Source organism: Malaya genurostris, chromosome 3 (genome assembly GCF_030247185.1).
Source record: "Malaya genurostris strain Urasoe2022 chromosome 3, Malgen_1.1, whole genome shotgun sequence".
Taxonomy (NCBI): domain Eukaryota; kingdom Metazoa; phylum Arthropoda; class Insecta; order Diptera; family Culicidae; genus Malaya; species Malaya genurostris.
Genome location: NC_080572.1, coordinates 285,500,295 through 285,515,921, shown reverse-complemented (window position 1 = coordinate 285,515,921; position 15,627 = coordinate 285,500,295). Strand labels below are relative to the sequence as shown.

At 39.5% G+C, this 15,627-nt stretch overlaps 1 protein-coding gene across 1 annotated transcript in view; it reads left to right on the top strand.

Moving 5' to 3' along the window:
• The first annotated feature begins 848 nt into the window (after positions 1-848).
• LOC131439212 (autophagy-related protein 13 homolog) overlaps positions 849-15,627 on the top strand; it is a 103,591-nt gene continuing 88,812 nt past the window's right edge. Inside the window, exons 1-2 of the mRNA XM_058609966.1 lie at positions 849-908; positions 996-1,176. Of these exons, the coding sequence (XP_058465949.1) occupies positions 1,027-1,176 (150 nt within the window). The 5' untranslated portion in view covers positions 849-908; positions 996-1,026. The remainder of the gene's footprint in view (positions 909-995; positions 1,177-15,627) is intronic.

Here is a 15,627-nt window from a genome sequence, read left to right as displayed (position 1 = left end):
TTTAGAAGTTTTGTAAGACAGTTTTAATGTCAAAAACGGCGGAAAAAGTCCCCACTGAGAAAGCGGTTAGATCTTGTTAGACAGAGCATATGTTGAACGACATACTCGTACTCGTTCAGTTTTTTGGAACGGTTTGTTGTTGTTTTCTTTCTTACGAAAATAGTGTTTTCTCCATATAAAAAAAAATGTGTTGTTATTCTACGTGAAGTACAAGTATTCTGCAGGTAATTAGTGTTTATTAAAAAAAAAACATTCAAAATTCTTCAGTAAAACTAATCCAACGGGGCTCCAAATGGCTGTTGTTGGGGTTGTTGAACGAAAAAGAATGAAACTCGGCTCAACGGTCTGTTTCAAAATCTGGCAAACGGTTTTCGGTTTCCCGTTCGACGGTTTATTAGACATTCTTCGGATCAACGTTAGAACTAACGGAAGACTGCTTTCTTAGAGGGTTACTAAACAAAGAAAATTTCGTTCGAGCTTGCACGCAAAACTTGTATTGTCATCAAACGAATTTGCACGCAATGATTATCTTGTCGATTAAATTTCATCCTGCTGCATCGCGTTCGCTCTAGATAGTTTTTTTTATTCCAAGATCAGCAGTAAAATCCAACCAGATCGAACAGCTCCCATTGATAGAATGTATTTATTTTTTTCAATGTGAACGACGCCGCCGCCTCATCGATTTCAAATGTTCAACAGCATACTACAGATTCCACCTACCAACAAACCGCTACGGTTTTTGCCAGTCACCACCAGGGGCTCCATGGAGCTCAAATTCACTTTAATATCGTTATCACGCTCAGTTATGCTCGTTCTTCTGTCAGTTTGACATCCATTGTCATCAGTATTTTCTTTTCGTGCGAAAAACGCAATCTCGACGGTCTGGTTTTCGTAATTTGTGGAAAAAGGTGAAAAATTGTGAATATTTGTAATCGTTTTGCGCATAGCACTATGTTCTAGTCGTAACTACAGATAGCGTTTTACCTGTTCCCAAGCTTACAGCAAGTGGCACCACCGAGTGAAAAAATGGCATGCCAAACGAACATACAGGACAAAAGCAACCTGGAGAAGTTTGTCAAAATTTTGGCAATGAAATCCGCACAGATTATCGTGCAGTCCAGGTTGGGCGAGAAAATCAAAACCGACTGCAATCCCAAGTCGTCCGGCAATGATTGGGTAAGTGTGCTTTCAGACTGTTTTTTGTTTTTTTTTCTCAAAACACTGACTCGAATCTGCTCCAAGTCTCGGCGGCGGGAGCTTTGTTAGAATTTGCAACAAGGTTTCCAAATTTGGACTCGAACGAGGTCGTTTACTATTCACAACTGGTTTGCTTACGCCTTTCCAGTAGCGGGTATGTGAATTCTGGTTAGACTCTGTTAGTTGTTCGGAATGAAAATATCAAAATCGAAAATGATAAGAATCAGGCCATTGAATGATTCATCTTTCAACAATTCAATTCAATCATAACACCACTGATTCCAAATAATACAATAGCAATACTTAGTACATTGCAGGCATTCCTTTGTATACAAGAAGTGAATCAGCTGTTTTGGAGAATCATAACAGAAAGTTTTGCCCGTTCGAGTTCAATTTATGTGTTGTATTTCTTTTTCAAAGCCGATTCACTCCTGCTTATGTTGTTGTTTAAACAAAAATGTTAAAATAATTAAACATAAACTGCTAATGCACTGATGAGTCGAAAACGAAACGTTAAACAAACTAAAACATTAAAATACCACTCCGTATTGCAAAGAACATGATCAGTATTCGAAACGTGACTGCCTATCACAATGTTTATCGCTAGATCTGTTGCTAAAAAAACGTGTCCGTTCGAATCCTCATTAGTATAACACAACAAACAAAACGAACGGTCGGCCCCACGCAGAACTCTTTCCGTTCACTATCTATCGATCTTGGTCGCCCTCTTAAAGGGACGAGCGGTGGCGCCAAATCATCACACTTCGAGCGGTATATCTCAGAATAAACCACACATATCTGGTTGCTGGAATCCAACGATGCGGACTGAAACCTTTTCCCTGTGTTTCAATTTGCCGTTGGATGTGGGGCGGCGCCAGTGCCAGTTCACGTTGAATGACACAACAGAAAAGTATCACATTGCAATTAGTGTCCACTTTACACCGTAATGTTTGCACAGAGCAATCAACCGGTTCGCGGTATCATTGCGGCTGCTTATCACTTTCAGCGTCCTGTTGATGATACTCGAATCACTGCTCGATATCTTGAATTGCACCCATTTTTGACGTAACACAATTCAAGCCAAGAGTCGAATAAGGCTAGCTGAAGTGTTATTCTAAGTGATTATTTAACACACTGCAGGCAAATCAATATCAATCATTTCCCGGGCCGGACCGGTCGCGACCCACAAGACAAAAAGCGAACTACAAAGTCCAACGCCAACACTTGGAAACTTTTTTTGTTGCTTTGCTGGCGTTGGTAATAAATATTCTAATCATGTCCCAAGCAGAGGAGGAGGAGGAGGGTAAACTCCACTCTTGATTAATTCTTGATCTTTTGACGAAGTGCAATAACCGGCGGAGGTCGGTTCATTGGCACTCATCCATACCGCAACGTTTTCATTTACGGTTTACGCATATGATGATGCAAATGCATTTCACTCGCAGCTTTAAATTATCTCGTACCGAAAAGGGGCATCAATCTCGTCGGTCTGACTCTTCGGTACGATTATTTACATCACCAGCGCATACTGGCTGTTGTGGCATTCTCTGTAAGTTCCCAAGCAAGTTGAAATTGTTGACAAATGTGATTAAAGTTTTCTGTTTTGGTGTGAAGAAACGACCTTCAGTTTTAATAACCATTTATTAACGTCAGTAGAAAAAAACCTGATATGACAAAGAAATCAACACTTTTTTTCGAAATTTCGATTTTATTCTTCAATGATTTCCCTTTTAAGAGCAATACAATTGTTTCAACGGCCTTCCAACATTTCTACACCATTTTCCTACCATGAATTCTCCTTAGCCTCGTGAAACGCATCATTCGATGAACATCTTAGAGAAGAAAATAGTCGCTTGGGGATAAATCGGGCGAATGTGGTGGGTACGGCTGACTGCAATTTCGATGTCATCATTTTAACCGAGACCGGACTCGTCGACAGTATCAACTTCCAGCAGCTATTCGGGAACTCTTTCAACGTTTTCCGTTGCGACCGCAGCTTAGCAGATAGTGACAGATCAACATTTGGTGGTGTAATAATGGCAGTTTCTCAAAAAAATGCCCACTCTATCGCCGAAACGGTGAATGGACACTAGGGTGCCGATATTTTAAGGTCATCTCTAATTTCTTCATGCGGTAGTGCTCAAATGTTTAAGCACCTCAACACAAGTCTCTATGCAAAATTTGAGCTAAATCGGATATGGGTAAGGGGGGTCAAAAGCTGAATATTGTCGATCTTTAAAAATCAACATAGTGAGGGTGATAAAATTTCCGAAATTAAAAATTTGTTTGAAGCCAAAAGCTTAGAATTGCATGAAACGTCAATATTTAGTATCATTTCGATTTTTTTGCCTTTCTCATATGGAAATGTCATGCAATCACTGTGAAAATCGACTTTTGAACGAGGGGCCAAGTATCATATAGCATTCGATTCAGTTCGACGAGATAAAAAAAATTCTATGTATGTATGTATATATGTACGTGTGAATGTAACAAATAATGTCACCCGATTTTCTCACTGATGGCTGAACCGATTTTCACAAACTCAGATTCAAATGAAGGGTCTTATGGTTCCAAAGATCGCTATTGAATTCTGTCCCGAACCGGTTCGGGAATTACAAGGCAATTTGGGCAAATCTATGAGAAAATGCGCTCTGAAATTTACTCAAAAATTTCTTACCCGATTTTTACAAACTAAGAATCAAAACAAAGGTCTTGAAATTCTTGAAAAATCCCAGAAAAGTTGATCCAGATCCGACTTTCGGTTCCTGTATTAAAGCACGATAAGTGGAAAATTTTCAATTTCATGAGTATTTTTTTTAAAGTGATGGCGAAACGAGGTGCAAATTTTTGTAAAACTTACTGATAAATTCATCCAGTTGGGGTCTACTTTGGGACTACTTTCAATCGGTAGTACTGATACGGAAGAAGAAAACAACACCGCCCAGCACACAGCGTGCTTTGTTTGATTTTGTATAGTGTGCAGGGTTGCCACATTTAGATCTATATTAAGGGGTTACACCACTGTAGAAAAAAGAGGACTTTTTTGGAGAATTATCTTGGGATCCAAAACGTGGAGTAATCCGAAGTTTGTATAAAGCACTTTTCTATATGTATATTTAAGTACCTAAAAATAATCAGTTTAAAAGATTGAAAGACAAAATGGCGGCTTGGTGGCATTTCCGCGAAAGTGCTGCATTTTGGCGGTCGGAAACATATGTCAAGTAAATCTTGACCAATCGATTCAAAAATTTTACCGAATATTCTCGATAGTTATCTCCACAGAGGTACGTAGGGGTTTTTGAATGGTGAATATTATTTTTATGAACAATTTTGTGATGAAAAAATGCGGTTTTATTTTCGAAGGGCTGCCATTTTACAAAAAAAATCAATTAATTTAAAAAACCCCTACGTACCTCTGTGGAGATAACTATCGAATATATTCAGCGCTTTCGTGGAAATGCCACCAAGCCGCTATTTTGTTTTTAAATTTTTAAAACTGATCATTTTTTTGTACCTAAATATAAATATTAAAAAGTGTTTTATACAAAATTCGGATTACTCCATTTTTCGGATCCCAAAATAATTCCCCAAAAAAGTCATTCTCTTTTTTTTCTACAGTGGTCTAACCCCTAACTTGACATACCTGTTTACAAATTGAAAAGGTGGTGGTAGTTTATACCCAAACAAAAAAACTTGAAAGACATAATCTTCTAGTGATGTTTCTGAAAATATAAGTAATATTGGAATAAAAAAAACGATTCTGAAACAAAAAAAATTGTTTATGTGAAATGTCTGAATTTCATGAAACGAGGAGATCTGGTGTTATCTCGACAAGATTTTATACCATTCTAAGACATTCGTCAACAAAAGGAAATCTCATAAAAGTCTGAGTCGAAATTTAAAAAAAATCGAGATGACTCTATATCTCGATGTTACAGACAATTCTAAGGCATTTGGCATCAATTTTTTTGCCGAATTTTGTAAATCTCAGAAAGTCGATCTTTCGAAAAAAAATCCGATATGACACCCCCCTCATCGAATTCCGATGACCCATTTCGTATACAGAGCAAATCATGTTCCGAGGACCCCGTTCCATCGACCAGCCCCGCCTAAATGAAATGTTTGCATAAAATGGATTCATATTTATTGTATTTTTTTTTTTTATTCAATATTATAGTATAATTTTAAGGCACACTGCTTAAGCTCTAAGATGCCAAGGGTATTTACTAATCTTAATTACGACTAACTTAAAACTAGAAAAGTATCATTATGTAATGTAGCGGTAGCGGATTCTCGAGAAGCTATCGGTAGTGGCCGGTGAATTGAATATCGCATGAGGGTCTTCCATATGCTGTTGGCGAAGATCCATGTTGGCCGCATCCTTCGGTCCGCGTGGGTCCGCGGGAAACACCCCCAGGCTACGAAGGCCCGGCGGGTGGCCCGCATGCTGGTTTTCGACTGGGGCGGCCTTCCGTGGACGATGATGGTGATGTTACGGAAGAGAATGAAAAAAAAAGTAAATATTGTGGAAACGGGGTAAAAAGGGGATGTGGGAACAAAATGTTTGAAAACGATAAAGATCTAATTAGTTGCCATCGAGATGGTGAATAGATAGGGAAGGGGTAACGAAAAAGTTAGTGACAAAAAAAGATCTTGTTAGTTCCAATGAAGATGGTGGACAGGGACGGGGATCGAGAGAATCGGGCGGATGTTAGTGTCGAACCTGTAGGTGGAGTTTATACTTTCTGAGCGAGGGATAACACATTACACTTGTATATCAATGTGTTTAAGGTACTGGTATATGAGAAGCATATATAAACTATCCCGACTCGCCAACACATCCCGAACCGGAACCTCAGGCGGTCTACCTCGGGCCCTAAGGGATTCCAGTAGCTTCGACCTGGCGTCACGATACTCTACGCACGACCACACGACATGCTCGATGTCCTGATAACCGTCGCCACAGGTGCAGAGACCGCTCTCCGCAAGCCCAACACGCCGGAGATGTGCGTTGAAGGTGTAGTGATTTGACATGAGCCGTGACATAACGCGAATGAAATCACGACTCACGTTCATCCCCCTGAACCAAGGTTTCGTCGATACTTTAGGGATAATGGAGTGTAGCCATCGTCCCAGTTCGTCATTCGTCCATGAAGTTTGCCAACTTTCGAGAGTTTTCTGACGAGAGATACTGAAAAATTCATTGAAGCAGATTGGTCTTTCATAAATATCACCTTCTAATGCGCCCACCTTAGCCAATGAGTCTGCCTTTTCATTGCCTGGAATGGAACAATGCGAAGGGACCCAGACTAACGATATTAAATAAGACCGTTCAGATAAAGTTCGCAAGTGTTCCCGTATTTTCCCCAGGAAATATGGGGGATACTTTCCTGGCTTCATTGCCCGGAGAGCTTCTATTGAGCTTAGACTGTCCGTCACAATGAAGTAATGGTCTTTGGGCAAGGTTTCAATGATCTCAAGGGTGTACTGAATAGCAGCTAATTCTGCGACGTAGACTGAAGCCGGATCACTGAGTTTGTACGAAGCGGTGATGTTTTGATTGAAGATGCCGAAGCCTGTGGACCTGTTGATGTTTGAACCGTCATTGTAAAACACCTTTTCACAGTTGACTGTTCTAAATTTATTATAAAAAATATTTGGGGCCACTTGAGGGCGCACATGATCCGGGATTCCACGAATTTCTTCTCTCATGGATGTGTCGAAAAACACAGTAGAATCAGAAGTATCCAAGAAATGAGCACGATTGGAAACAAACGAAGAAGGATTAATATTCTGAGCCATGTAATCAAAATACAAGGACATAAAACGGGTTTGAGAATTGAGCTCGACAAGCCTTTCGAAATTTTCAATCACCATCGGATTCAGGATGTCGCATCGAATTAGCAATCGATATGAGAGATCCCAGAATCGATTTTTCAACGGTAAGACGCCCGCCAGTACTTCAAGACTCATCGTATGAGTCGACTGCATGCAACCTAAGGCAATACGCAAACAACGATACTGAATTCTTTCCAGCTTGATGAAATGAGTGTTCGCCGCGGATCGGAAGCAAAAGCATCCGTATTCCATCACGGACAATATCGTTGTTTGGTATAACCTGATCAGGTCTCCTGGGTGGGCACCCCACCATGATCCGGTTATTGTACGAAGAAAATTGATTCTCTGTTGGCATTTTTGTTTCAGATACCTAATGTGACATCCCCAGGTGCCTTTGGAGTCGAACCAGACCCCGAGATATTTAAATGTGAAGACCTGAGCTATGGTTTCACCCCCTAGTTGAAGCTGTAATTGTGCTGGTTCTCGCTTCCTTGAAAATACAACCAGCTCAGTTTTCTCCGTAGAGAACTCGATACCCATTTGAAGAGCCCATGTCGACAAGTTGTCGAGGGTATCTTGCAATGGTCCTTGGAGATCGGCAGCTTTGGGTCCTATAATAGACACAACGCTGTCGTCGGCAAGTTGTCTTAGCGTGCAAGATGTGTTGATACATTCATCAATGTTGTTCACGTAAAAGTTGTATAAAAGGGGGCTTAAGCATGAGCCCTGAGGAAGACCCATGTAACTGAATCGTATTGTCGACAAATCACCATGCGCGAAATACATGTATTTCTCGGACAACAGATTATACAAAAAGTTATTCAAAATTGGTGAAAGACCATGCTGATGCAACTTCTCAGATAGGATGTTTATGGAAACTGAATCAAAAGCCCCCTTGATGTCTAGGAAAACTGACGCCATTTGTTCTTTACGAGCAAATGCCATTTGAATTTCGGTTGAGAGCAACGCAAGACAATCGTTCGTTCCTTTACCCCTGCGGAAACCAAATTGTGTATCTGAGAGTAAGCCATTAGTCTCGACCCAATTGTCTAGACGAAACAGAATCATTTTTTCGAACAATTTCCGGATACAGGAAAGCATAGCAATCGGCCGATACGAATTGTGATCGGAGGCAGGTTTCCCTGGTTTTTGAATGGCGATAACTCTTACTTGTCTCCAGTCATGTGGGACAATATTATCCTCAAGAAGCCTATTGAATAAATTCAATAAGCGCCTTTTGGCAGAGTCAGGCAAATTTTTCAACAAGTTGAATTTGATTTTGTCTAACCCCGGAGATTTATTGTTACACGATAAAAGCGCAAGTGAGAACTCGACCATCGAAAAAGGTGTTTCGTTTCTGTTTGATGAAGCGACGCGCATGATTGTCTGTTCCGGAACAGAGTCAGGACATACTTTTTTAGCGAAATCGAATATCCAGCGGTTAGAATATTCCTCGCTTTCGTTTGTGGTGTTTTTGTTGCGCATTCGTCGGGCTGTGTTCCAAAGAGTGCTCATTGATGTTTCTCTCGATAATCCGTCTACGAATCGACGCCAATAACCGCTTTTCTTCGCTTTAATCAAGCTTTTCATTTTAGCGTCTAATGCCGCGTAGTTTCTGAAATTATCAGATGTTCCGTTTTTCCTAAACTCGACAAATGATGCAGTTCTCTCCGCGTTTAATTCTGAGCACTCTTTGTCCCACCACGGGTTGGGGGGACGGATGTTAGTTTTCGCGCCGGGTACACGTTTCGTCTGAGCTTGAGTCGCGGTGTCGAGAATCAAGCCAGCCAAAAACGTGTACTCTTCCTCCGGAGGAAGTTCTTGTGTTGTTACTAGTTTCTCAGATATCGAGGTCGCATAGCTATTCCAATCAATATTTCTTGTGAGGTCATACGAAACATTGATTGTTTCCGATGGTCTTAATCCGGTGGCGATTGAAATTACGATAGGCAGATGATCGCTACCGTGGGGATCAGGGATTACCTTCCACGTGCAACCCAACCGTAGCGATGTCGAGCAAAGGGATAAGTCTAGCGCACTTGGTCTTGCTGGTGGTGCAGGGATTCGTGTCATTTCTCCCGTATTCAAGATTGTCATATTGAAGTTGTCGCAGATATCATGGATCATAGTTGATCTGTTATCGTCGTGAAGACAGCCCCATCTCGTACCGTGTGAGTTAAAGTCTCCTAAAACCAACGTCGGTGCGGGAAGAAGCTCTATGATATCATTGAGCCGCCGATGCCCAACCGAGGCTCTTGGGGGAATGTAGATGGAAGCAATGCAAAGGTCCTTGCCTTTGATTGTAACATGACATGCGACAACTTCAATACCTGGTATCGAGGGGAGGTTAATGCGATAGAAAGAATAGCACTTTTTGATCCCCAAAAGTACTCCTCCATAGGAATCATCTCGATCCAGACGAATAATGTTAAAATCGTGGAAGTTTAAGGGTATTTCAGAAGTTAGCCAAGTTTCGCACAATGCAAATGCGTCACATTTCAGATTATTTACTAGAAATTTGAAAGGATCTATTTTTGGGATGATACTTCTACAATTCCACTGTATAACAGTGATTGTATCCGTGACCTCGGTGGGTGTCTTAGCCATCGAAGGATACGATCGCTGAAAGAAGGGGCCATTTTGCAGTCAACTGCTTCAAGAATGTTTTAACTGTAGGAATAAAAGCCATTATCAGGCTTTTAAGAGGTTCAGAAATATTGAAAGTAGACATGATCCAGTCCACAATATCAGAGAATTTAACAAACCCAGTATTTGGTAAATTTTCTGACTGATCTTTAGGGACTTTCGGGGGTTTTGAAGTCCCAGGAAGTGATGGAAATTCTTGCTCGGAATTTAATTTTCCAAGGCCTGGAGCTTTTTTCTCTGGTTTTTTGCCATCACTACCAGTTGTTGTAATTTTTCGGAACCCATCAGAGGACATCTTCGAACCCTTACTAGGGAGCTTTTGAGAAGATTTATTTCTTCTCTTTCTAATTGATGAGCTATGAGGGACAGCCGAAGATGTACCTTCGAGGGGGTCATCATATTCGCTCTCGTCAGTTGACAAGTAAGCGTAAGGATTTTCGGTAGGTGGCGTAGCACATTTCAACATTTCTGCAAAAGAGCGTTTGGAATGTTGCTTGAGTGAACGCTTCATTTTATCCTTACGCAATTTGTACACGGGACAATCAGAGAGGTCATGCGGCCCCTCCTTACAGTAGAGACACTTTTCATTGTCTCCACTGCAGGAGTTATCCGCATGACTCCCTCCACACTTTATACACCGGGATTTATTGCAACAATGGGATGCTGTATGTCCCAATTGTTTGCAATTGGTGCAGTTCATGACCCGCGGCACAAAAAGACGAACAGGTAAACGGACTCGGTCCAGGAGGACGTAATTAGGCAAAGCCGAGCCAGCGAAAGTCACCCGATACAAGTCCGATGGGAAATAGGACTTAGTCCCATCCTCAGCGGTCGATACTGAACGCAATTGCTTGCAGTCCAGTATCTTAACGTTCTTGAGTAGGGGGTTTTTAAAACCGCCTGCCCCATGCTTAAGAACGTCCTCGCAAGTCAGACTCGGATCGGTGATCACGCCGTCTATCTCGACTTCGCGAGCTGGTACGTATACGCGATACTCCCGCGTGAAATTCTCACTTCGAACGATCTCATTAGCCTGTTTTGCACTGGCTAACAAGACCCTAAGCTTGTCCGGGCGTACTTTCTCAATTTTTTGTACAGTATTGTATCGCGAGGACAGGTCATTAGAAAGTTTTAGAAGGTTCAATTTTTTACCATTCGCTTTGGTCCGGATGTAAACCGCATACGGTCCGGCCGAGAGTGCAAGCCCATCGGGATAGCTTCTAATGCGAGATTTATTGCCATCAGAAGCATCCATTTGATCATCTAGGGGAAGGTCAGGCAATTCTGTGCCTTTTGTCATGGCACGGAAATGTGTCCGTGCGGGTAAATATTAGGGGGCAATAAAAATCTAATGGTACTGAACAACAGGGAAAAAGAAAAAAAATACTTAGCTTTAGCTCTCGAAGGGTGATCGGCCGACAAGGCCCGGTCCTAGGCGACCGGTGAATACTCCAGTTCAATAAAGTGCAAAAAACCTCTTTGAGGAAAAAGCACTTTGTTTTTAGTCTCTCACTACACTGTCCAATGAAACCAATCTTTTTATCACTATATATATTTATCACTGTTTCTAATGTACAACGATATATACGCAGCGCCCAGCGCTGGCGCTGGCTAACGGTACCACACGCAGTGCTGCTTTACACAAGCTCACAGTCGGCCTTGAGAACGGATTAATTAGAACTATCACTCGACCGCACTGATGCACACAATAGAATACGGGATGACCTTGATAACGGAATAAAACAATTCACCACGCGATTGGAGAAAGCAGAATTTACGTCCGATCGATCCGATAGTCACGGCACGAATGATATTTATTGTAGATATTATAATGAATTTTGAAACGAACGATTTTAGATAAGATGAATTTTGGTTTTACTTAGAATTTAAAAAGGTCTTCAATTCCATTTACCACCATTTAAAACATAATTTCAATTTAAGGTTTGTTATTCAATTTCTTAATTCACGGTGTTCGTTTTTTGATTCACATTCGGAAATTTTGATTCACATTTTCGTGCGCAAAATGGGCTTATTTCCATCTCTGATTTATACACAAAAAGTTACTTCAAAAGGTTTTCATGAAAACAAGTTGACAATCTGAAGCCATATTAAAAGTTTAAATACACTTCAGCAATAGGTCGTCAAGCCGAAATACTTGATCTACTTGAATGATTTTTAATAATTTTCGCGTTTCAAATGAATTATTACATACAAACCAATCCGCGTATAAAAACCTGCAAAAGTAAAGAATTTTTTTATGCCAAATGTCTTAGAAATGCTTGAAATGTCTTCACCTGTAACTTGAAAAAAAATATTTGCAAAAATTAACTTTGAAACTAGAAACAAATTTTTTTTTTGAAAAAAAAATCGACTTTGGGACCGCGTAACTTTGGAAATAAGCGGAAAACCCGAAAACCTAAAGAATGTTTTTTTTATGCCAAATGGCTTAGTAATGCAAGAAACCTCCAGATCTAGTGTAACTTGAAAATTTTTTTTTGGAAAAAATCGACTTTGTAATTGATTTTGAGATTTCCGAAATCGAAATTGTTTGATGCATGAAACTTCGAAATCTAGTGTAATCGGTGTAATTTGCGGTTTAATCCCTTTCTCAGAATTCCTCATGCTATGTGTCGCGTATTCAATAATTGCTCTGATGAATTTGATTTCAAAACACCATCAAACACAATCTTCTCCGATAATTTTCTGGCTAGTTTAGTTAAGATAATTTATCGATATGAGAAGATGTTAGTTACTTTTGTAGCTTAGATAAGGGTAATTTAAGATTTGGCTATGCACCATTTGGACAAATGTAATCTGTTGATGCAAAAGATGAGAAGGTTGGACGCCTAGTGGAGAAGGAGAACAAAAATCTCAGCTCCAGAGGGTTTTTCCCTAGCTCCTAAACAAATAAGTGAATAAATTTATTAGAATTTAGTGGGATTATAAGACCCTTCATTTGAGTATAAGTTTGAGAGAATCGGTTCAACTGAATTTGAGAAATCGCTGTGAGTTATGTTTCGAAATTGTTGACCGCTCTTTCCGATGTTTCCGAAACGGAAGTATTTCTGTCATTCTCCGAACATGAAGTTCTACATTGGGTATGTTTTCTAGTGGCATATGTGGACAGGACTGTGTATTTAACTGAGGTGCTTTTCTATGTTTTTATATAGAATTGCGATAACACTTTTTGCAACAGTGTTTCAAAGGCCAGCTTAGGAATGACAGCTGAATCCAATTTGAAATATCGTCAAATCTCAATCCCTAATTATTAATGAACGCAGTATTTCTGCAGATTATCTCATCTTTACTCTGTCATTGGATGAGATACGTAGAATGTGTAATAAATAAAATAATAAAAATTTTAACAGTTTGCGTGCGAAGCTCAAACATTTTTGTCTTAATAAACTGATCGCGTTGCGATTGCAATCTACCTTTATTGAAATTAGAGTACAAATTTGTTCAGTTCGTTGTGTCGTATTCAACCTCAATAAGCAGCATCAAGCTTGCTATTTGATTCGCGATTGTGGAAATGGTATTGAGGCAAGAGTAGCGATCCGTCAAAATTTTGCTTGTGTATCGCGAAAAACCATACTACTCGCTTGCTAAGTTGTCGAAATTGATGAATGTGACGACCAAATTAACTGTTACTAATGTAATAAAAGTATTCGGAGATCATTTGTCGACAACCTGTAAGTCCAGGAGGGAATCAAAAGTCAAATTCAGAATTGACTTTGCTGAAAAAACTCTTGTTTTCTGAGAATGTGTTCAATTGACGAATATCCTGGACACAAACCAGCAAAGTTTATATCCAACACGAAATTGTCATTGGCAACGAATTTTGTGATTAAAATCAGAAAATTTAACTCTATCCGTTACCATCACTGCTGAAAGACAGCAGTCTTCTTGAAACTGCTTGCAAATTGTTTTGATGTTTTTCGCATGTGTTACGATATGGCCATATTTAAATTTCCGATATTTGAAAATGCCGTGAACTAATGTTTTTACGCGGTAAAGTGAAGTGAGTTTCGAATGTGGCCCTCTAATTGTATATGTCAAACGAAGTTCGTTGTATCTTCCAACCAATATTGCAACTGGTTGTAGTTATTTTTCAGCTGAAGGCTATATCGAAAAATAGGTAGGTTTATATTTGTTCGAAACATAGTTTTGGATCAAGACAATAAAATCCTTCACAGTGTTCTCTGTGGCTTCTTGTTATTTCATGGTATGTTTGGCTCGGTTTCTGCTTTCCGAGAGCTCAAAGTTTTCAGTTAGAGAGTCGATGTCGCTGAGTCAAATGAAGAAAACTGTGATATATAAGAAAAATTTTATGAAAAAGGAGTTTATGTTTCGTTTATGTCTTTTCCTCCAATACAACACGGAAAGTCGCTATCATATTTATACCTGCCAATATAGAAAAGACAACCGCGACGGCAAAATTCTTTTCGGTAGTAGTGTGCCATCTAGTGGCTAGTAGTCGTTGCAGTGTTAACGTTTTTTTTCGGTGACAGAAGCCAATTCAACCGTTCATGTTGATTGAAAACAACATATTATTTTTCTAATTCAACTGAAAATGGAAGCACGTTCAATTAGTGTATTCAACTAAAAAACCTGTTTTAATCCACCTAGTGGTGTAATGATGCCTTTCTCATATTACTCATAACATCATAAATATTACTGTGGAATTCGATAAAACAACTGTTCATTGAAGAGAAATAGGAAAGTTTGTTCGGACCTAATCTAACAAACTCTACAAATCCTGTTTACTCTGTAGTTCCGGAACCAAAAATAGTATCCACTACAAATTTAGGAATTCCGGATGAAACTGTAAGACTTTTTATTTGAACCTATAAGTTTGTGAAAATCGATGTGGCCATCTTGAAGGAAAGCAAGTGAGATCCTGTTTGCGGTTTTTAATCACCATTTCCAATTCTTCCAAAACCGGATTCAGATGACCGGAATAGCCGAAGTTGGATTGTTTGCCAGCAACAAATATGACCTACAAATTGGAACAGCTTTAAACCTGGTTAAACCTAGACTTACTATCTCATGCTTTATTTCGATTAAACCAATTAGACGAAATCTAACAAACGAAGCGAACCTGCGCTTCTGTTACTTCAGCATATGTAAGTCAAGTTAAACAGCATGAATCAGCAGCATAAAACATGTACACTGAAGTCTTTTTTTATGCGAATTTACGTACCGCATAAAAAAAACCGCATAACTCTGAAAATTCGCATAAAAAAAAACCGCATAACTCTGAAAATTCGCATAAAAAAAAACCACATAACTCTGAAACTTCGCATAAAAAAAGACCGCAGAAGGGCAAACCGCATAACTCTGAAAATTCGCATAAAAAAAAACCGCGTAACTCTGAAACTTCGCATAAAAAAAACCGCATAACTCTGAAAATTCGCATAAAAAAAGTCGCGTAAAAAACCGCATAAAAAAAGACCTCAGTGTAGTAGGATTATTACTTTCATTATTATTATTGACATCATTACACCACCGGCACGGTATTACTGCACTATTGGCTGTGAAAATTGCATTTTTTATTTTTCAAATAAACTTGAATTCAATGCAATTGGTATATTCTTTCAATCGCACTTATCATATAATAGCTAGAATTTTTATCAACCGCAGCACCGTCTTTTTCCAAAATCACACACCATTAGCAGACATCCGTAACAGTTTTGATTCCTTCATAGCGTGTACGAAATAGAACAAAGCACGCATCGTTTGTTTTGTGTTTTTCTTCTTTAGGTGTTATATATATTGTCAATCGATTTGGCGATTTGAAAACTTTAACACTCATCGCCCTGTAACTGCGGAACCGGATGTCGGATCCGGATGAAATTTCACAGTATTTTTAAAGATAATATGAGCTTCAATTCGAATCATGATTTGTGAAAATCGGTTCAAGCATCGCAGAGAAGTCGAAGTGAGTTT